Raw genomic sequence first — 24,163 nt, forward strand, 5'->3', positions numbered from 1 at the left:
GCACCTAAAGGACTTGCAATGGATGCTGATGGGTTGGGTTGCCAATGTTAAAGGATTGGGTGAATTATGGGCATTGTGAAATGGCAGATGGTGAAGAGGTCAATCCGAGAGATTCGGGGACTGATGAGCCATTACCTTTGATCTCTGGACTGGAGCCACAGAGAATCTACGGAGGGAAAACCGTTGGTCAAAATAAAATAATCTCAGTGCATCACAGAAGATTGGGGATTTTCTACCAAGACTACGCCGTGTCACTGTATTTGCACATTTGCTTATGTATACAATAAAAAGCCAATTAAGAAGATATGACAATGTTTTTGGACAAACCCAAAGGTAAATGCATTCCTTTATGCAATTCAGGGAATTTGTCATTTAAATGCAATTCTTACTCCTGATCAGAAGGGGGCAACAAAAGCACAGAATGTGCTTCTTAATTCAATGTGTAAGAATTGAGGGTAAGTAGTTTGATACAGTCAGTGAGTTCGACCAGTGGCCTAGCAAGTTGCATTTCCCTTTGGTGTGTGTACTTTATCCTCTTAGATAAGTATTTTGCGCTAGACATTAACCCAATATGTTGGCACGACATTTGATTTGAGAGTACAGAAGCTCTGAACCGGAGGTTTATACATAAATTGTTTAGTGATTTAATCCCATTTCAAGGGCAGTGAATTCTTAGTAATGTAGTAATTCTTAGTAATGTGGTTTGTCTAATGCAGAAATGGCAGTGACGTTCGCAGTCAATGAATGGTTCATTCTATCCCATTTACTTATGTGTTATGGTGGGTTGATGACCTTAGTCCAACAAACCCATGTAACCTATGAAAGATTGGCCCCTTATCCATCTGAGTGTGTTTTATATCGTATCCAAACCAGCACACATGCAAGACAGGAGACTTTAAATATAATTTCCTTTTTTTATTAAAACCATACAAACATTTGTGGTCAGTTATAAAATAGCAAAGTGGCTCTTCTGGCAGACGGGCAGTGCTGGGCACTACGTGCACCATTCAGAGCCAAATCTGCCTGGACTAGAAGCAGGGTCTGGGAATCCCTGCTTTAAGAGTAATTTCTTTATTGGCCCCTCGTGCCTCATCCTCATATCTGAGCTAAACCTACAGAAAGAATAATGTATTTACAGGTATAAAAACACAAAAAGGCAAGAAAATGCGAAAACAAAAAAAACTAAAGATGCATTTTACACATCTTGACCTTTTCGATAATCATTTTTTTAATATAAATGTTTATGTAAATTTTACAGGTCTCACAAAACACTTAACATGTGTATTTTTTTTCATAATTAACAATGGAAGATTGGCAGTGATCTTTTTCTTTTCCGACAGGCAGATTTTAAGGCACATACCTCATGGCCATTCCCTCTGGTCTCCTTTGACAAGGGAATGAATTCTTACCTCTTTCAAAACAAAACACCATTGATGCACAGCTAAAAAAGACAAAAAGTACCAAAAAACACCAAAACGATTCTGTACCTCATTGCTTTGCCACTGAAGAATAAGGAAACAATTTAATATACTGTACACACTGTCATCTGAGACTGCAAGGTGATACTAACACTGTTGAAAGAGTCACTGCACTCCATAGTAGCAGGACATACGGTGCTGTACTACTTTGGAGAATAGAATATGGATTATCCACTATTTGAATGTCTAATAGACATCAGATTTCTAAAATGGTAAAATACAATGGTGGATAAAAAAACTAACAGAAAACATACAAATGCTACCCTTTCGGTCTGTGAATCATATGCTACGCTTAGAATTAATGGATCTGTTGGATCTGACAGCGAGAATCTGATTCTCACAAAGAAAATATACAAAAAAACACATTGTTATATACACCTGTGAGTACCATTACGGACATTGTAAAATCAAGCAATTGGAGTATGAATTAAAGAGCAACTTATGATGCTTGTGTGAATTCTAAGACTTTGAAGGCTGGTCCTTATAAACGTGGGCTCAATACCATATTATTTGTAATACTCTGTCAAACACACACAATTGGTAAGACTTGGTAGAAGCACTGAGAAACACTGACATTTACATATTCGCAAAAGTAACATACTAACAAAATGACGATAGCAAAGGTGTAAATATCATTTTAAAAAGCAAGTCATTATAGAAGGATAACGCCATGGGCATCCGTTGTACCATAATGGTAAATGGCACATCCAATAGGATTAGATACTTGGCACGTGCTAGTCTACGTACTTATAAAGACAGTGTTTATGTTTGACCTTGAATACAACATGCATTTATACCAACAGTGTACAGCAAAAAAAAATAAAAAATGCGACGATACACGCAATACTGTTTCAAAGGGACGAGACCAGAGAGGCCATCAGAGGCCTCACTTGCTCACCATCGTAATACAAAGGGAAGGGCTTCCAAAAATAGCCTTCATTCCAGAAAAGGAATATATCTATATATACTTTTTGTCACATGTCCTGTCTCAGAAGAGAGGGGATGACACTTTTACAAAATAAATCTGATTGGCAACAAATTTGTTTTGGGGAGCACTATGTAAGTATAATAAACTCGTAATCTGTCACTTTGTCTTAAGCGTCGCCGCCTTTTCCCCTCTGTTCTTTACATGCGTCAGTATTTTCCTCTACTTCCTTTCACCAACGAGAGGGAGGGATGGAGCAAAGGAAGGAGGGAGAGTTACTGCATGATGGCTAGGAACTTGCTCTCCTCGGCGAGGGTGGTGAGCAGGGAGCTCATGTCCCCGATGGCCATGTTACTGAGGTTGGAGGGCATCATGCCCGCGGTGCTGTGGAAGGTGGCGGAGACCCGGGGCGTGGTGAGGCGGGACGAGTTCCGGGACACGCCCTGGAAGATGGAGGGGCTGATCACCCCCGACACCAGACTACGCTGGTCGTAGCCCATCCCCACGTCCTCTATCATGGCTCCGAAATCCAGCGGTAGCACGTTGACCGAGCCGCCCGCGCGGCTGTCCACCGTGCTTGTCACCTGGTCAGCCACCGGGGAGAGGAGGGAGGCCGCGACCGAGGAGTCCCCGCCTAGCCCCACCTGCTCGTTCATGGTCTCCAGCAGACACTGCTCCTCCATTGGAGAGAAAGACGAGGTCTTGGTCCCCAGCGGGTCAAAGCACACAGCCTGGTCGCTGAAGCTCTGGTCCAGGTAGCCCTGGTCGGCAGCCTCCAGCTTCAGCCCGGACACCTGGTGGGCCAGGGAGCAGTGACTGGCTTGGTTCCTCAGACTCTGCTGCTGCTGGGTGAGGTTCTGCTGGGTAAGGTTGACATGGCTACCATTGGTGGTGCTCTGTTGGCCATTCAGGTACTGCTGTGGTCTGGTGGGGTGCCTATAGCTGCTGTTGGCCTGCTGCAGGCGGGGGGCGGGGGCCTGGGGGTGGTGGTGGAGCGCTGGGGCCTGTGAGAGGCTGGTGAGGCTGTCCACGGAGGCCCTGCTGAGGAGCAGGTTGTCTCCAATCTGCCTGGAGGTTCCATGGTTCTGGGTCTGGTACTGCTGCTGGCTGTAGCCCTGGGGCAGAGGCCCCACAGAGATCTGGGAGAAGTCAGGCCGGCCGAAAGTGTGTGTGGGGTTGTGGCCGTTCCCTCTCATCTCCATGCAGGAGTGGGTGGTCGCCTCTAGCTTCACCCCGCCATTGACTCTGCATAGGGGTTGGGGCTGGCCTGGCTGGGCACAGCGGTTCTGGAAGTCTCTGGTAGTAACTGTCTGTTGTTGCTGCTGCACCACCATGTTCCCAAACCTCCCGAATGATGAACCGGCACCCAGACCTTGGTGCTGCTCTGTGGCGGCCCATCGGCCACACCTCTGCTGGGCCTGGACCTGGGGCTGCCTCTGGGGGGACCTCTCAGCACTCCCTGAGCTCACCTCGTTCCACTGAATGGGCATGCCGTCTTTACTGGGGCCCTCTCTCTCCAGTCCCTGCTGCTGTTGGTGGTGCTGCTGGAGACTGTGGATGCACTGGTTCAGCCCTGGGCCCTGGTCCTGTAACTCCCCTCCAGGGAGATGGCCGTTGTCCCCAGCCACATGGTTCTCCAGGTGGTTGTTGTAGGAGTCTGCCTGGTCCTGAGAGCGGAGGTACTGCACCAGGTCGTCAGGCAGCATGTCCTCATCCCCCAGCAGCAGGGCTCCCTCCTCCTCCATAGCCAGGGCCTCCAGGGCCGCATGCTCCATGATGCTGGGGGGGCAGGGAGAGGAAAGCAGGCCCCCTCTCTGGAGATTCCCCTCTGAGCGTGTGTAGTTCTGCAGGCTGAAGCTGCGGCCCTCTGCTGTGGGGTGCTGGAGGCCTGATAGAGGGGGAAGTGGGTGGATGTTGTTGAGGCTGCTGAAGCGCTGGACCTGGGGCAGCCCGAGGAACTCCGGGTGGGTTTGCTGAGGCTGGGTCCGCACGGGGTCGCTAGCCCTCCGGTCCGGGCCGTTCCCCGGGCCCTCGCCGGGGTAATAGCCCCTACGCCGGTAGTCCCGGTACCCGCCGTGGCCCCCGTACCCATTGGTGGTGCTGCCGTCGCTGCAGCGGCGCGGCCTGACCAGTGGGGGCAGCGCGTGGTTGCCTCCACATCCGTCTTGGCCATCGCCCATCATGGCCATGCGGGTCTTCAGGCTCATGCGCTCCATGTTGGGCAGCGGCGTGGGGGGTGGGCCGCCCGTGGCAGCAGCGTACTTGGCCTTCAGGTGGTAGTGCTGCGCCGGCGTGAGGTTGAGCATACCCTTGGAGCCTCCCCCGACGCCCGCCCACCCTCCACCCACAAACACTCCACCTCCTCCCCCGCACTGGCTGGCCTCGCTGGAACGGCGCGAGGCGTCGGTGGAGATGGGGTCATAGGAGTCAGTGGAGCTAAGGTTGTGGTGGCGGCGGTGGTGACCAGGGGTGTTGGCCGCCTCGCTCTGGGACGCCTGGCTGGAGCGCCGTGACGAGAAGCACGGTGAGATGCCCGAGGAGCGCCGGCTGCTGCTCAGGTAGGCCGAGCTGGTGGCGCTGCCACTGCTGTCCCGCCGGTCACCGTGCTCGATGCCGCGGAGCAGGCTGAGCACCGTCAGCTCTGTGCTACCCAGCTCGGGACGAGGAGGAGGCTGGGGCTGGGATAACCTGCCCAGGCATGAACCTGAGGGAGGACAGGGGGAGAGAGGAAAAGAGAGAGAGAAAGAGACAGAAAGAGGGTGGAAGGGAAAAGGAGCGGTGGAAGTGTGTGTGGGGGGGAAACAGAGAAAGAGGGGGAGAAAGAGAGAGAGGGTGGAGAGGGAGAAAGATGAACACAATATAAGTGAGGAGAGATCCCTCAGACAGATGCAACCTTCTCACAAACACAGTTTGACCATGAAATTCTATTACATGCTCTAATCACTGATGTGATATATGATGTGATATGATATGGGTTTGATTCTGATTTCCAGCGGAACATTTGTTAAGCCTGTGAATTCAAGTCCGATTTGCAGGGAGGGAAATTCCAGGTAATCAAACCGCGATCTGCTGAGACATTTAGAGTTCTTTTCACAACCCAATACTAGTGTCAATGTTATTTTACATATCTATTGGCCTTTACAGTGTTCAGGGACGTTTAACACTGATATTGAATGTCCATGGAGTCCAGTGTGTAAAACACACTTCTCAGCCTAAGTCTCTGTAATGAAACACTATTATTCTTTGTGTAACATAAGCATGGCCTCAGAGGACCAGGACAGGGGTGGTGGATATGAGCATGTTGGATCCTTACCCAGCACGGCAGGTCCCTTGGGTGGCGGTGTGGGGGACAGGGGGCCCACCCTGGGCATAAGGGCTCCCCCTCCTCCATTCACCTGCTTCAGCCTCTCCATCTTCATGTGCTCCATCCATCTCATGGGCCGGCCCACGTTCCTCCTCGCCTGCAGCGCCAACGTAGCCGCCGTGGCTGTCGACACCGTGGAGTCCATGATGGGGGCGTCACGGCCCCCCTCCAACTCCTCCAAACCCTCCTCCTCCTCCAGCTCCTCGTCTTCCTCTCCCGGCCCCTCGCCCAGTCCCACCACCCCTCCCCTCACAGCAAGCTGGACTCCATGGCTGGGATAGGCGCTGATGGGGGACTGGTCACTGCTGCATGTAGACTGACCGCCAGGGCTTGGCTGAGACGTCTGTGTGAGGGCATAGGGAGGATCAAGTAAAAGATGAGAAGAAGTAGAATCGATTATTACCAAGTACACGTGACACATTGAGGACACGTTCATTTTCTCAAAGGTCTGCGAAATATGATTAAAACACACGATGACACCATGTGATGCAGCTGCCTGGGACATGCTTTCCACAGGAGTAAACAACAACACAAAGGCATTTCTGATTGTGATTGGTCATATTAATTCATTGAGTCTGGGCATGACCTACCACCTTCATATCTACAGACCAGGTTTGCATTTAACTGTCATTACAGCAGTAGACATGAACACAGACAAACTTTACTCTCTCCGAGCTCGGTTTGTCCAATGTCTTCTGTTTTGTAAACAACGTCAAGTGAATCACGGAAGCGTGAGTAACGCCTCCCCTGTGTGTCGTCCAATGGACCGGTCCAAACTCTATAACAAACACTCCCGTGAAGGTAGTGGGATATAGACTATTTTCAGACAAGGGGGTGGGAGTGGACAAAAGCTTATTTTCAGACTGACTAAGGCCTAATTGGGTTGTTTACTCTGATTTACCCAAAATGGAGATCAGTGAAGAGAAAAAGATTCACTTTTTGGCACGGTGCAAAACTGCAAAGCAAGACTTTCCTTTCCTGTAGTTTGAATGGTCCGGATTCCACCAAATGCATTCGGCTGCACAATAGAGCCCTCGGCAGTGTTGGGCATACTTTTAATACATATAAACAATGTTGGAAATGCACTTAGTTCTGCCCCAAGGTATTTAACTTTGGGAAAACATTACTCTCCAAAATAAGAAAACGTTTTGATGAGAATTAAGACAATTTCTCATTGCAATGTGAAGTGTGTAAAAGAGAAAAAAACGTAACGGCAGTGACCGTGGACAGTTTTGTAAAGATGTCTAACGAGCTAAAAGATGATGCCACAAGGGAGGAGGATAAAAGGTAAACAGACTCATTTTGGATGAAATGGCTACTGAAAGGATGTTAACAAGGTGAATGAGACACGAGGGTTTTTACAAATGCAATATGGCAACATGAAGGGACACCTATCTCACCTGATTACCCACTGTCCATAGAGAAAGAGAGAGAGAGAGAGAGAAAGGGAAGAGCAAAGCACGGCGCATTGGACAAAAGAAAACATTCATTTGTTATAGTGTTATTCGTAAGAGGTTAGATCACACGTAAAACCCATGTGCTGTACACGTCCCTGGCAGACGTCCCAGTAATCATGTTCGGTTTAAGTGAGCATCATGGTATAGTACATGGTTAGAGTTAAAGTGAATATATACTGAGTATACCAAACATTAGGAACACCATTTAGTTGCACCCCCCCCCCCCCCCCCCCCTTTTTGCCCTCAGAACAGCCTCAATTCGTCAGGGCATTTGGTATTTGGTACTCTTCCTGGATTCTACAAGGTGTCGAAAGTGTTCCACAGGGATGCTGGCCCATGTTGACTCCAATGCTTCCCACATTTGTGTCAAGTTTGCTGGATGTCCTTTGGGTGGATGTCCTTTGACACAAACCAGTGCGCCTGGCATCTACTACCATACCCCGTTCAAAGGCACTTCAATCGTTTGTCTTGCCCATTCACCCTCTGAATGGCACACAGACACAATCCATGTCTCAATTGTGTAAAGGCTTAAAAATCTTTCTTTAACCTGTCTCCTCCCCTTTATCTACACTGATCGAAGTGGATTTAACAACATTAAAGGATCATAGCTTTCACTTGAGCAGGTGTTCTTAATGTTTTGTCCACTCAGTAGAGCATTGTTAGAAACTATTAAGGTGACATTTCAGATAGATGGGCTGCTATCCCCATAGAAATATAATTACTAGAACGGGCAATCCCCATCCAATTTACCATTCCGTGATGGGTGAACCAACAGCAGTAATTATATTTCTTGGGTTATCCCATCATTCAGTGTATGTTACTGTGTGCCCTCAGAGAGGGGCTCACCATAGGCTTCTCCGTCTTGATGGACTTGACCTGCAGACATTCGTCCTGTTTCGAGGTAGCGTGGTTGTACTCCCTTTGGTCTGCGTACCCCCCTAGTTGCCCCGGCGACCGGCCCTGTCCGTTGCCCCCCTCTCGGGACTGCGGCGGGGGACGTGGGAAGGCGTCACTGCGCTGCTTCTTGGTCACGTGCGCCTCTGGCCCGTGCACGGTCTTTACGTGCTTGCGTAGGGAGCTGGGGTCCGTGTAGCGTTTGGTGCAGCCAGGGATCTTACACACGTAGGGTTTCTGGAACATAGAGATACATTATATTGCATTATATTATTAGTATAGAATATTATGTTAGTATACTGTTCTATTTAATTCTATGCTCTGGAAGGAGAGAGGAGAACAGATGGGGCCAGTGACAGGATGCTTCTGTTTCTAAAGGCCTCCAGCAATGAACCGTACACACATATACAGTCAGTGGCGTACGGAGATGACTTGTTGCTGAGCTGTGTGTGTGTGCGCGTGCTGTGTGTGTGTGTGTGTTGTGTGTGTGTGTGTGTGTGTGTGTGTGTGTGTGTGTGTGTGTGTGTGTGTGTGTGTGTGTGTGTGTGTGTGTGTGTGTGTACCTCGTTGGAGTGTGTGCGGTTCTGGTGCTTGGCTCTGTCGGAGGCGTTGGAGAAGGCCTTGTTGCAGCCCTCGTGTTCACAGACGTACGGCTTCTCTCCAGTGTGGGAGCGCAAATGGGTCTTCAGGTTCTCCAGGCGAGAGTAGGCCTTGGGACATCCCTCAAACTGCGAAGAAGAAGAAGAATGAGAAAAGAGAGCGAGGAGGAGTCGGAACCCACACACTCATCAAACACAGCTCTAATGCTTCATCCTGGCCGAGACCAGTTAACCTCAACAATATATACAGTGGGGAGAACAAGGTTTCTGTACCAAATATGAAGTTCTGCTTTTCTGATGTATCAAATACTTATGTCATGCAATAAAATGCTAATTAATTACTTAAAAATCATACAATGTGATTTTCTGGATTTTTGTTTTAGATTCTGTCTCTCACAGTTGAAGTGTACCTATGATAAAAATTACAGACCTCTACATGCTTTGTAAGTAGGAAAACCTGCAAAATCGGCAGTGTATCAAATACTTGTTCACCCCCACTGTATATAACTGACGAAGGTAGAAGTGTGACAGATTGTTTATTAAATGTAAGGATGCACCATCCTCACATACCCACAACCATCTAACAACAGCTAACTCTTTATGTATTCCCATATCTAAGCCCATGATGTAAAATAAACATTGTGAGAGTGTTGTGGGAGCGTCCTCACGGTGCATCTGTGTGGTTTCTCCCCGGTGTGTCTCCTCATGTGGACCACCAGCATGTACTGGGCCTTAAAGGGCTTCTGTTCCCGAGAACATTCATCCCAGTGACACACAAACTCCTTCTTCTCCCCGTGGATGTGGTCATTGTTGATGTGCTGAGAGAGGAAACAAGCCGAGGTCAATCACAAGTCAATCTGGATTCAATGTGATTTGTTATGATTCAATATATTCATCATGATTCAATTGATTCGTTATGACTCAATGTGATTTAATAATTCATTATGGATCAAGACCGGTAGGAGTCAACAGTATTTTGTCTGTAGAAAAGCTGCTTTAACCAGGCGTGTAGTGACTGGCGAGCACCACAAGGGGGCCAAGGGACCCAGAATAGGTGCAGTGTTACCAGAGTATGTGAGCGGAGCGGAGCTGGAGCAGAGCATGGAGCAGAGCGTGCCTAATTTGACTGGAGCAGAGCATGGAGCAGAACATGGAGCAGAGCGTGCCTAATTTGACTGGAGCATCGGCCTTCTCGCCTTGTCCAATTTCGCTCCAGTAGCACTCACGTCTACTTGTGTGTTGTTATAGCCCCTTGCTTTAGCTACTGTCATGGAGTTCGCTAAATCTTTTCAGAAAACAAAACGGATAAAAAACACAGGTGCAAAATCAAGGTGACTTTCAAAGATGAGGACCAAGAGCAAGAGAGGGTCATTGTGGAATCTGAAAAGACAGGAATCCCAAAAGCATGATGGTGTACTTACTATGTGCACATGCTAAAATAAAGGAATGAGGTGGGTAGATAACTAAGTGTGTCATCATAGCAAAGTATTTATAAACTAAAATTCACATCTCTTAAAAGTGTCCTTCATTTATGTTATATTATCTATACAATAGGCCATAATTTATTTTGGCCCAATAGGCCTGGCATATTCCAATTTTCAAGGAGCTTTCCATTTTGATTGGGTTATGTTGCCTAAAAACCTTTCGGCCTACATATATATATTTTTTTTTAAACTCTGAATCCCTGTCCAGCCTGGCAAGAGTGGCCAAAAGGGTGTTTAGCATCCTCAGTGGCTCTGCAAGTGAGGAGAGGATATCCTCCACTGCTGGCCTGCTCTCCAGGCACCATCGCATGATCCTGAAGCCACAGACTGGCCAAACTCGTGTTTCTAAAAATGAATTCAAAGGCACGGAAGACTGCCTAATAAGGCATTTTTTGTTTAATTTGTAATTAATTCTAAGTAAGTCACAGCCTATGATGGACAATTTATAGACGGTGATGAATTAATACAACAAAATGTTTTTTTAAATGCTTAGTGCTTAATGTCCCTGAATCCCTACAAGCCTAGTGTATTGCACTTGAAAATGCGTCACAATGTATTTCTTTGTAGGTTATAGCCTTGAAATAATAGAAATAATATAGCCTAAATAATTCATTTCTGTTCTTCTTAGTATCCCTGTCTGGCTCCTGACCTATTTAGTGTTTATATGCTGGTTAATATGACATGTAGCCTATTTGAAATGATGAGCACTTCTTACAATCACCTTTTCATGTTTATTAAAATACTTTTCATTCAAATCATATGGTTTGGTTTCAATACTTCAAAACCAAACGTTGGTTAGATTGTGATTTTAATGAATGGAGCACATTTGAAGCGGCAGTTTAAGCGCAGCAGTTGGAAAGGACTTTGAGCGCCGGAGCGCTCAGGAGTCCACGAGCGATGAGCGGGATATCCGACTGCTCAACTCACATCCTCTGAGTGTTACAGAGAAAGAAGCAGTAGGAAGCAAATAACGGCAGTTGGAGAAAGGGAACTCTTTCTGTTGCACACATTATGTATGTATGCACATGACAGAGCGGGGAAACCACGTATTTAATGGATAAGGAACATTCAAAATAAGGACCAAATCCCACAGTTGACAGAGACTTAATATTTACTTTGTGCCAAGTCCAGTAAATCCCTACTGAAGTTCCTTCCTCATCATATATTTTCTTAGCTTTCTTTTCCGTGTTATCATCCATCATTGTTTCCCCAATCATTTTCTCTCTCTCTCTCTAACTTTCTATCTCCTCCCATTGTTTCATATTCTCTCTCTCCATTCCTTTTTCTTCCGTTCAAATTTGTACTCTGAGGAATAAAGGGGAGACGCGTGAGTCTCAGTGTCCGATCTGAACAGGCTTTTCAAATAAAACCCTGTCACTTCCCATCACATGGGGGCTCCTGCCCCTCCGTGACAAGTGCTGACAGTTGTGCTGCCGTGGCAACTTCCAATCTGAGGTTTGAGGGGGGGGGGGGGGGAGAAAATCTAAAGTTCACTCAAAGTGTCTCAAATGCCAGAGCTTTACATCTCCAGCAAAGCATTATATCTAGTGAGCACGACACAGCCCTGGTTTCTCTCCCTCTCACCTCCTCTCTCCCTCTCACCTCCTCTCTCCCTCCCTCCCACCCTCTCTCTCTGTCTCTCTCTCTCTGTCTTACACACTGACCAGTAAAAAGGGGTAAGTGGACGGTTAAAGGGGGATAAGAGAGTAAAGACAAAGAGAAGAAGAAAAAAAAGGCACACAGACATGGAATCCTCCGGGGATGAAGTCAACATCTGGCCCTCTCACAAAGACAACAGTGTAGTGTGGTGGCCTCTGAAGGGCCTTTCCGAGAGCAATTTAAACCAAGGGAGACAGACACAATATCCTGACCAAAAGGAACCTGTCTTATTACATTCCTGAGCAGAGACGGGGAGAGAGACCTCTGCCTTAGGGGGATGGGAAAGAAACAGGGGGATAAATAGAGACTTGACTTTGAGAGGTCTTAAACGTCTGGGAGAAACAAGTCATTGTTAGAGTATCTTTGTGTTTTCTTGTAACACATTTGAGCAACCAAACAACGGGAGGGGAACAGCAGAAGACAAGAATAAGAGAAAGAAGGGGGAGTCAGCCGAGTGAGTGTTAGAGGTAAAGAGGTGCAGAGGGAGAGGAGTTCATCCTCCCATTCCACTTTATGACACAAAGGCAGCCTGTGTCTGTAGTGTCCTGCCTCTTCAACTACTGTACTGCTGAAGAACCCACATACTTATAAAGACACTTCCAAGAAGTCAGGGCAGTGTGTGTGTGTGTGTGTGTGTGTGTGTGTGTGTGTGTGTGTGTGTGTGTGTGTGTGTGTGTGTGTGTGTGTGTGTGTGTGTGTGTGTGTGTGTGTGTGTGTGTGTGTGTGTGTGTGTGTGTGTGTGTGTGTGTGTGTGTGTGTGTGAGGATGAACTGCTAGAGTGACACTGTGCACCTCCAGGCATAACAGTCCCCAGACAAAGGTAGCATTGTCCCCAGCCAGCAGCCCCTCCCCCTGTCCAGTCTGTGACCCAACACTCAAGCCTGTGGGGTCCTGACCAGGGCACCGTCACAGACCTTTGTTCCCATCAAAGGAAGGGACGTACCCCTAAACAGACAGAACCCTATGAAGTCGAACCTTACTTCAAGAGAAAGGCCCCCATGGACCCTCGAGACTCAGAACAATTGCACTTAACTAACCCCTTTTGTAGTGGGAGCCAGGGGTGTCCTACACAGCCAATATGAGGACAGAACAAGTGCGCTAAAACTGCCATCTCTTCACCAGCCACGTGCACTTTCCTGCCCTGTTCTGCTCTCAGAGTCCAACTACATCAATACGTTACACAATGCAATCGTTAAGTTCCGGCTCCAATTGACTTTATGTATCAACAAGGGTCCTCCATTCATTTCAACCTGACACGTTTACATTTTTGGAGTGACAAAAAAATGATAATCACAGAGAGAAAACGATTGGGGGGTGGGGGTGGAGATTGAGAGCCGTGGACATTCGTTTCCCTTAGATTGATCTTTCCTCCTCCTGTCACAAAACCGCTCCTCGCTCCTTCCCTCCCTTTCCCCTCCGTCTCTGTGAGGGAATCCCTGTGGCAAGCGATCAGTCTGCGTCGCGCGCCGTTCCATATCCCCTAGCTGAGAGCAATGGGAGGGATGGGAGCACCTCAATGTTGTTGCGCTGTTGGCACTCGCTCCCCTGTTTCCCCTCGACCCCCCCCCAACCCCTCCCGCCAGCCTGTACAAATGACCAGGGGCCGTTGACGGTTGTGATGCATGGGGCCCGGCGCTGACAGAGAGGGGCCCGGGCCGCAGACGACCCTAATGGTCATGATCTAATGGCAATTTGTATTGAATCAATAATCTCAATGCTGAGCGGATGGACAGACAGGACGTGTTGGACCCTGCGTAATGGACAAACTGGTGCTGATAGCTGCGGTGGCGGCAGCACACAAGCGGGTTATTCATCTTCACCCTGGCAGCTTATCGGCCACTGAGATGGATTCAGGAGTAAGAGGGGCAGAGGGAGACACAGGCGCGGGCTGGGATGAGCACAGAGTGCACACACACATGCGCACGTACCCAATGCACGCACACACACACACACAGTACACATACGCTTACAGGTAGAGAGTGACGTATCAATGTTAGGGTATAACACACTGATATAACACATTGATATACAAACACACACACACACAATTTGATATGCATAATTTGCATAGGACAGGTACAAAATATACTCAAAGGAAATTGTATTATTTATTATTTTCACTCACTCCAGATAATTTCATGGATTTACACCCACAGAGCAAATTGGCTAGCGTTACCTAGTGTTGATTTTTCAGTGTAACAGAACAATTAACACTGTAAGTGTTAAATTAACCCTCATTGGTGTAAAATAACCCCAGTGTTGGTGTTAATAACAGCGTTGAACCAAAAACATGCCACCATTATCATATTTCCCAGCATGCTCTATTCTATGTTGATTTTTAGAACTGTTTGTTTCAATATCTATGCTTTGTACATTGATTGGTTAATTCATATTTTGCTACTCAAAAATAAATTACACACCTTTTCTAAACTAATATGTTATTTGTATTTATTGCACCCGTTACTGAAATGGTTGTTCCAATTGCTTTAGGTAGTCTTATATCATAGCCGTCCCAACCCTGGGAGTCATTCTGAATGCAGGCTGTAGCTACAAATGACAAATTATAAAGGTTGGCTATCCCCTCTCTGGCTGATTTCCAATATTGATGGGGAAACGAGGCTTCCTGAAGCATTGAGGCTTTCCAGCCAATGTTGTCGAAAATAAGTTCATTACTCAGAGCTTCCTTATCTGTTCACAATTAGTGACATCTGCTGGTCAGCAATAAATAGCAACGTGTGATTATCAGATTTCTTTTTTCCTTCACTGATTTTATCAAAACACCATGGCGCAGCGGTAAGTCGTTGGCTTTAATAGCCTACAATCAGTTGGATTAGCAGGTTCACATCTTACTTCATGCTTCCCTTTTTTGCCTTCAAGTTGACTATTTTTCAAAAACGGAATCTATGGCTCTATTTAGGATGCTTAAGACAGAAGCTTATACTATACTAAATAAAACAAATGATTTGGACAACAGTGCAGAAAAGTGTGGTTTCACATAAAATAATTTTTGAAATAGTGTGACTTCAACGGGATTCGACCTCATATCTGTCCCTGAATGTTCCATAGTTCCCTATGCTACATGCTAAGGTACCGGTCAGGTGGAACAACGCGTACAAAATCCTAACTATATTTATAAGTATGGTATCCAGTAGAGGTCGGTGTTTGAAAGCAGCTTAATCGAAGAAAGCACCGGAACCACATCGAAATCAGTGGGATCTCGCATTTTGGAAAAAGCACTTGATCAAACAAAGCTTCGGACGTCATTGATGACGTACTTCTGATAAAGTGATACGCGCATCGGCACACTGCTTCGAAGTTAGCCGCTTAGCGATTTCGACGCATGCCTCAGAGCTCCAGTATCAAACGTAACATCACTAGATTCCAATAGGATTTACAGGTCACTTTGCAAGCCAGTGTAATGTGACTTGCAGGCCTGCTGTCGCCTGTAAACCATGCGTTTTAGGCCACTGTATTAGGGTAAATCTAGGCCCTCAAAATAAGGCCTTATAAAATACATATTGTATTGTGTTAAAGAATTACATTTTAATGTTAACATACTCGCTTAGGATCTTGGTGAATTCCAAAGGACTGAAAATGGATGAACGCAACAAACATGTCTCTGTCACTAAGAAATGCAGTAATAGGTGGTATCTCTACAATTCACTTGAAAGGCAAGGCACCATGGGAAATATGCAAATAAGGCATTATACTAAGGACAGTGCTAATTTAACACTGTTCCACTGTCTATACGGGTCCACACTTTCAGTGTTAAACTTAACACTCTGTGTTGATTTAACCCTGGAGAATTTGCTGTGCATGTATTATAGCTACACATGCATACACATAAACACACCAGATACACAGAATCCCATCAATACTTAGCCACTTTCCTCCATTTTCCCCAACCACTTCAAAATCCGTCTACAGTGCATCCTTATCAAACTCTTTCTGGGACATACATTAGAATGCATGCGTGCATGAAAATAGGGCCTGTTTACAAGGCAATTTCACTAAGCTGTGGGACCCGCAACACCGTTTAGCTTTATCAAACAGAGCCTAATAAATCATATGCTCTTTTGTGATGTCAATTGCTGAAGTGCTTTGTGCAAAGAAAGAAAAAATTGGGAAAAAGAGGCAAGGGAGGGAGGGATATGGAGGGAAGGAGGGAGGGAGAGAGTGAGGGAGTGGAGGAGGGAGGGAGGGGGGTTAGAACTGGCATGTGTAATTCAGCACAGCCTTTTCATCTTGGAGTAAGATACTCCAGACAGATAAGGTGCCTAATCCTTCTCCTGATCAAAAAAGAATCTGCATTTTACCAATTAAAGGGCTGCGCCAGCAGGCGGAGAGGGGGCCGCATTCTGACTGAGCCCAACTTTATCTCCCCTCAACACCGGGGAGGCACGCAGGCTGCAACCACCGCCTTATAGCATGGTTGTATACGGGGGGAGCTAATGCTAACATCATGCCATCTCCATCTAAGAACAAGGACATTACAACGCCACCTAGGGAGATGACCCAGAATAGCACAGTATCAAGGTGGGGGGGGGGGGGGAGTAGAAGTTGACCGCTACTTTCAACATGCAGGTACACACACACCCTAGCTCAGGGTCACCCCATTTGAGACCCTTTCTGACCCCCCCACCCGCCAACTTAGACTCTGCAACATCTCTCCAAAGCCACCCCAGTTCAAAACCCCCCAAACATCTCAGACAGAGACTTTAAAGAATCCAGCACCAACCGCTTATCTTTAAAAGTGCTCCCTCGGAGGGTACAGAGGAAAAGGAGAGAAAACGAGCGGGAGAGTGATGCTAAAAAAGGTATTGGGGTTTGAGGAGGGTGAAGTGGGGGAAGGGAGGTTGATGTTGAGAGGCAGAGTTGAAATAAGTGATAGAGAGGGAGAAAGAAATTAAATAAATACAGCAACTGAAAATTGACACCCGCCTCGCTTTTGCTGACTGGGTATGCCAGATAAGTGAGCTAAATTGCGTAGATGCGATGTTTATCTTATCGGCGGCACCGAGAGCGCTTAAACGCGGATGATAAAGGAACGGGCACAGCGTGTCCTGGCGCGAGTGCATTTGTAGAGTGTTAAAAATGTGCATCAGGAGCGCGACAGGAGCCGCTTTTGAACAAGGTGGAAAGCAATGAGGGTGGTGTACGGCAGATTTGAATTCCAATTCATCTTCATCTACGTAACCGTCACTTTTTTAACACTTCAAATAGTAGTTTTGAAGTGTACAACTTACCTCACTTGTTTCAAATAGCCGTTTAATTGAGAGTTTTTACCTCACTAATATCAGACTATTGACAAAGAACAATCGATAGAAAACCATCAAACAATTCCAAATGTATCAGAACTGAAAACTATGTTGTTAACTTTACCTCACACTACCAATCAAAGCCAGGCTGGAAGCATATTCTATCATTTTTTCCCATAACCATTCTATAAGACGAGCTTAAATAAAGGGGGAAGGGATATCCCATTGTTTGGCTGTATGGAACCCCCCCCCCCAGCGTTAGAGGAGAGACACTGTGGTCCAAATACTATACTTATCCTATTACTGAAGGGGGTGGGGGTGAGGAGGGGGAGGGTTGGAGATAAGAGGGTTTTCTCCCCCGCTCGCTGAATTTGAGGGGAGGGGTTCGCTAGGCAAATAGTTTCATTAGCATGTCCCGGCTAACCCTATCTGCATGGGCATATAAAATGAGAAATAAAATACAATGACGGAGAGAAAAAAACTATTCTGAGTGAACTTGCAAGGGGAAAAGACAATGAGGACGTGTTGATTATTTCCTGACATGGAGCAATATCTCTTCTCAGATGCACAGCAGTGAAACCTATGTGAGGTTAGGGTAGTTAGTGTGTGGAGAGCGGACATTGTTAGGGTAAAACAGATGTTCACCTGGTGGAACTAAAAGGAGAGTGAACAAGCTCTTACCCAGTATGATGCACCCCCCTCACCCCGGCCCAAATCGCCCTGCCCCCCGGAAACAGGGGCAAGAACTTGTCAAGATCCTCAACCTTTAAGCAGAGCCCTTCAAACGCAGGAGGCAGCCCATTCCGCACTGAGGATATCAATTATAGATAGGGGTTACCGCCGCGGCCGCGGATTGCAATGTCAGACGCCGGGATAGACAGCCGTGGAGAGCTGGGGATCTATCTATCAGATGTGTGCTGATGGGGGTGGTTGGTGTGTGTGTGTGTGTGTGTGTGTGTGTGTGTGTGTGTGTGTGTGTGTGTGTGTGTGTGTGTGTGTGTGTGTGTGTGTGTGTGTGTGTGTGTGTGTGTGTGTGTGTGTGTGTGTGTGTGTGTGCTTGAAGATACATGTAGTTAAAAGGGACACCACGGTGGCTTCCTTCTCACCATCAGCCCCTCAGCTCCAGCTCTCATGTATCAAACACTGAGAGTGAAGTCAAATCTCCCCTCTCAGTGGGCCTAGTGGTAAGTAGCACACAGCCGGTCACAGGGGAGACCAGACCAACACCAACGGCATCAGCAATATCATTAATAGTTGGGTTAAGAATAGGCCCTCAGGCTCTACAGGATGAGAGTCATCCCTCTCCTGGGCAGTGTGAGGAGCTGTATGACAGATGGGGGGAGTATATTACAGTCAATACGGTACAGACTTGTAGACAGTACAGAACAGTGGAGGCTCACGGCCTGGTTGTGCAGGATTTAGTCTAGTCAGTGCCGGCCAAATCAGTTAGTGTCGTAGCACAACAGAGACGTGCTCGGCAGCCTTTGAGCCCATTAACCATCGTCCCCGAAACCAATCTGGAATCCGGCAAGGGCATTACTCAACGCCTGTAGGCTGCAGAACACTCTGCACTGAACACTGAACATGGTGACATACAGGGGGAGGCTGCTGGACCAGAGTGTGGCGAGGGTGTTATGACTGGGGACAGAAGTCCAGGAGAACTATAGGACCAGTTGACTTGGAGGAGGGGGCTCCTAAAATGGACTTCTACACCCGGTGTCCTACTTACTGCTCTATTATTTGCACAGTATCTGCATTCTAAATGTGTCATAACGTTTTGAACTTGAAATTGACAGAGGTAGTATCGCAAAACCAGACGCCATAGTCTCCTATTGATTCTGCCTCCTGGAATTGAAGGCTTCAATACTGAATGACCAGGTACTCACATGTACTAGCTGCTCCTGGGTGTCAAACTCCCGGTGGCAGCTCTCCCAGTGGCAGTTGGTCTCGTACACCACCTCTGGCTCCTGCTTGCTGTCGTCCTTGTCCCCTTCCTCCTTCACAAGAGTCATCCCATCAGGATGGTCCTACAGTACAGAAACACAACAGAGTTACAAAAGAGGACCCAAAACGGACTGTTTTACAGTAGTGACCCAACACTGACAGTATTACAGTAGTGACCCAACACTGACTGTATTACAGTAGTGACCCAACACTGACTGTATTACAGTAGTGACCCAACACTGACCGTGTTACAAAGACCCAACACTGACAGTATTACAGTAGTGACCCAACACTGACCGTGTTACAAAGACCCAACACTGACAGTATTACAGTAGTGACCCAACACTGACCGTGTTACAATAACCAAACACTGACAGTGTTACAGCGAGGACAGATTTCCTCACTCGCGTCACTTTTTGTTGAACGTGGAACAAGGGAGAGCTCTGTTTGTTGTTTTGGAAAGTATGTTGTTTTGGAAAGTTTTAAAATTCCAAAGGCACTCGCACATCTGAGCTATCTTTTCTGCAGGTGCACGGTAACAGTTGAATAAAATGAGGGAAAGAATGTTTTTAAAGTTTATTGAAAAAGTTTGGTTCCTAGCTAGCTACCGCGACACGGTTGGCATCAGTTGCTGGGACCGCCACTATCTGTCCAGTGATCCTGCTGACCAAGGCCAGGTCTAGCCTAGCTGCTAGCTAGCTGCCTATCAAGCTAGTGGGGTTTTCTTGAGGTTTAGAACGCAGCCCGTGATGCGTTTAGCCATTGTGGCTGGGAACGGGGATTGTCCCGGCCTTGTGGCTGTCTATATCCCTGATGTTTGTTGTTTGTTGTTTTCAATCTTCCCTGTGACCCGCCCTGTCTGGAACTGCGAAGAGTAACGGCGTAACCTATGTTGCTACTATGACAAAGACCAAAGCCGGCGGGAGTACCGTTGAGGACAGTGGTGTCTCTCTATCACAGGTGAAGGATCTTTTCAACTAACAAAAAGAGTTCTACAAACAGTTGTTACAACAACAATAACATGGCTGTTGTGTGTTGTGTCTAAAATCTGGTGGAGTCAACTAATAAAACAATGGATGACCTGACCAGAGAGGTCCAGGACCTCAACAAAGTCCTCCCAGGGTCAGCTTGATGAGTTTAAACAGGAGAACGGCAAGGTGAAAGTAATCTGTAAGTCATTAAGAGAGGACATCCGTTCTGTATGGGAATCCGTGTTCACAATGACAGAGAAATCACATTATCTCAAGGGACAATCAAGGCGGAACAACATTGTTGTGGATGGAAATGCAGAATCTCCACATGACACCACGGGATGATATAGGTGGACTGGAAAACAGGACTGGAAAACCCACCACCGGACCAGATAACAGGTCCATTCCGATAGTGGTCAAGTTCCTGAGGTTCAAGGACAAGGTAGCTGTTCTGGAAAGAGCCAAGAACTTGAGAGGAATGTACATCTTCCTCAACGAGGACAATCCTGAAGCTGTGTGCCAGAAGAGGAAATAACTTATCCCAGCCATGAACGCTGCCAGAGACAGGCTCATTGTCCACCCTCCCTCCCAAAAGCCTGGAAGGGATGAGAGTGCCAAGCCTATGGGTTTGTAGCTTCAACCCAACAGCACACACACACACACTTACAAACACCAACTGATTAATGGACTACTGAATGTATATACTTTTCTCTTGCTTGGTTTGCTCTTTTCCATATTATGTCTATCTCTGATAAGATACCCAGTAAAGGGCTGAAAATAGCCCATATTATATGTGGCCTAGAAATAAGGTTCATGAAATCAATAACTTGGTAACATTCAATCAATAAATCAGATAACATTCATATATTAGCCATTTCTGATACTCACTTAGATCATTTATTTGAAGATACAGCAGTAGCAATACAAGGATATACCATCTATAGAAGAATGCTTATGGTGGAGGAGTTGCTGTATATATTCAGAGCCATATCCCTGTAATGCTTAGAGAAGATCTTATGCCAAGTGTTATTAAAGTGTTGTGATTGCAGGTTCACCTTGCACATCTAAAGCTTTTTATTGGTGTTGCTATAGGCCATCAAGTGCTAACAGTCAGTGTCTAAATAATATGTGTGAAATGTTTGATAGTGTATGCGATGTAAACAGAGAGATCTAATTTCTTGAGGACCTGAATATTGACTGGTTTCATCAAGCTATCATCAAGCTTAAGAGGAAGCTTCTCACTGTAACCAGTGCCTGTAATCTGGTTCAGATTATTAATCAACCTACCAGTGTGTCTACAAACACAGGAACAAGATCATCCACATGTATTGATCACATTTTTACTAATACTGTAGAACTTTGTTCTAAACCTGTATCCGTACCCATTGGTTGCAGTGATCACTATATAGTGGCTTTGTCCAGGAAAGCCAAAGTTCCAAAAACAGGGCCTAAACTAGTGTATAAGAGATTATGCAAAATATTTTGCTGTGACTCTTCTGTGGATGATGTCACAAATATTTGTTGATTGGTTGTGATTAACAAAGAGCATCCAGACTCTGTACTTGAGGAATTTATTAAATTACTTCTTCCAATTATTGATAAACATGCAGCTGTTAAGAAACTGTTAGAACTGTTAAGGCTCCATGGATTGATGAGGAAATTAAAAACTGTATGGTTGAAAGAGATTGGGGAAAAGGAGTGGCTAATAAATCTGGCTGCACATCTGACTGACTGACGTACTGCAAATTGAGAAATGATGTGACTAAACTCAACAAAAAGAAGGAGAAACTTTATTATGAAGCCAAGATCAATGATATAAAGAATGATAGAGAAAAACTTTGGAGTACTTTAAATGAAATTATGGACAGAAAGGCTCATTCAAATCCATCTTTCATCGAATCATTCATCACAAAACCATTTGATGTCAATTATTTGAATGATTACTTCAATGGCAAAGTGGGAAGACTTAGACAGGAAACAACGAACAGTGAGCCATCATCATGCATAAAAAACAAATAATGAAAGAATAGCATTGTACGTTGGAATTTTGTAAAGTACGTTTGGGAGAGGTGGGGAAATGATTGAAATCAATCAATAATGACAAACCTGGCATTGACAACTTAGATGGAAAGCAACTAAGGATGTTAGCTGACTCTATAGCCACTCCTATCTGTTATATATTTAATCTGAGTCTAGAGGAAAGTCTTTGTCCTCAGACCTGGAGGGAAGCCAAAGTCATTCCAATACCCAAGAGTGGTAAAGTGTCCTTTACTGGTTCTAATTTTCTAGCTCTTAGAAAACAGATGGGGAAATGATGTTTGACCAAATACAATGCTATTTCTCTGTAAACAAATTAACAACTGACTTTCAGACTTTTTTTTAGAGAAGGGCACTCAACATGTACTGCACTGACACAAATGACTGATGATTGGTTGAAAGAAATTGATAATAAGAAGATTGTTGGAGCTGCACTGTTAGATTTCAGTGCAGCCTTTGATATTATTGACCATAACCTGTTATTGAGAAAACGTATGTGTTATGGCTTTTCAACTTCTGCCATATTGAGGATTCAGAGCTATCTATCTAATAGAACTCAGAGGGTTTTCTTTAATAGAAGCCTCTCTAATGTCAAATATGTAACGTGTGGTGTACCGCAGGGCAGCTCTCTAGGACCTCTACTCTTTTCTATTTTTACCTATGACTTGCCATCTGCATTAAACACAGCATGTGTGTCCATGTATGATGATGATTCAACCATATATGCATCAGCAACCACAGCTGATGAAGTCACTGAACGAAAAATAGTTGCAATCAGCTTTGGAATAGATAGTCAGAAATAAACTGGTCCTGAACATCTCTAAAACTAAGAGCATGTATTTGGTATAAATCATTCCCTAAATTCTAGACCTCAGCTGAATCTGGTAATGAATGGTGTGGATTAAATCGTTGTAAAGATGGGCAGAAGTCCATCCGTAATAAAGAGATGCTCTGCTTTTTTGACACCACAGTCCACAAAGCAAGTTTTATCTTATCTTGATTATTGTCCAGTCAAATGGTCAAGTGCTGCAAAGAAAGACCTAGTTAAGATGCAGCTGGCTCAGAACAGAGCGTCACATCTTGCTCTTCATTGTAATCAGAGGGCTGATATTAATGCTATGCATGCCAGTCTATCTTGGCTGAGATTTGAGGAAAGACTGACTGAATCACTTCTTTGTATGTGTTGGAAATTCCAAATTGTTTTGCATAGTAAACTGTTTTGCATAGTAAACTTACACACAGCACTGACACACACATTTACCCCACCAGACATGCCACCAGGGGTCTTTTCTCAGTCCCCAGGTACAGAACAAATTCATGGAAATGTACAGTATTATACAGAGCCATGAGTGCATGGAACTCCCTTCCATCGTATATAGCGCAAGTGAACAGCAAACCTGGTTTCAAAAAAACAAATAAAGTGTGTGACCCACTTGTTGTGTGTATGTACTGACATGTATGTGTAACTGATAGATGTACACACACTACATGTTCATGTTTTTAAATGTATGTAAATTGTCAAATCTTTTGTCTGTAATGTATTTTTCGTTACGTGTCGGACCCCAGTAAGACTAGCTGTCGCCTTTGGCGTCGGCTAATGGGGATCCTAATAAATCTAAATCAAAAGACACGTCACTGACAGGCAACGTATTCATTTTTTAACCTGCCACCTCACTTTTGTCAGGTGAGAACAAGTGTTTTTTTACAAAATGTACCTGGTTGTCCAAGAGGTTAACCATTGAGACACTAGAGAAGAGTTAGAGCGCAGAGAACAACCGAAATTGAAATATTGTATACAGTAAGTAAGACCATGTCAGCTCGGAACTTATTGGGCTGAAAATATATATATGTTTAAGTAAAAGACTGTGGTTACGCATGCTATTCACAGACCTCCTTACAACACTCTTGAGTCAAGTCCACAGTCATATCACAACCAAAACATTCTCTCCCCCTACTCTACCCTCCCCTAACCAACCAGGCTGATTCTGTTACACGTTTCCGCAGGTGTAATCGTGTGAATCTGGACTTGTTCAGCACACAGGGAGTAAAACGTGAGTCTGGGAGCGGAAATGTAGCACTGAAAGCTCTGCTCT

General features: G+C 45.7%; 1 protein-coding gene across 1 annotated transcript in view; it reads right to left on the reverse strand.

Moving 5' to 3' along the window:
* Nucleotides 1–906: 906 nt before the first annotated feature.
* The window catches only part of LOC120051119 (transcriptional activator GLI3-like), a 129,219-nt gene continuing 105,962 nt past the window's right edge, over nt 907–24,163 (reverse strand). Inside the window, exons 10-16 of the mRNA XM_038997791.1 lie at nt 19,005–19,145; nt 9,386–9,535; nt 8,682–8,846; nt 8,196–8,355; nt 8,071–8,162; nt 5,713–6,110; nt 907–5,109 (exon numbers count right to left, since the gene is read on the reverse strand). Of these exons, the coding sequence (XP_038853719.1) occupies nt 2,679–5,109; nt 5,713–6,110; nt 8,071–8,162; nt 8,196–8,355; nt 8,682–8,846; nt 9,386–9,535; nt 19,005–19,145 (3,537 nt within the window). The 3' untranslated portion in view covers nt 907–2,678. The remainder of the gene's footprint in view (nt 5,110–5,712; nt 6,111–8,070; nt 8,163–8,195; nt 8,356–8,681; nt 8,847–9,385; nt 9,536–19,004; nt 19,146–24,163) is intronic.

The sequence above is a fragment of the Salvelinus namaycush genome, chromosome 7, assembly GCF_016432855.1.
Source record: "Salvelinus namaycush isolate Seneca chromosome 7, SaNama_1.0, whole genome shotgun sequence".
Classification (NCBI taxonomy): domain Eukaryota; kingdom Metazoa; phylum Chordata; class Actinopteri; order Salmoniformes; family Salmonidae; genus Salvelinus; species Salvelinus namaycush.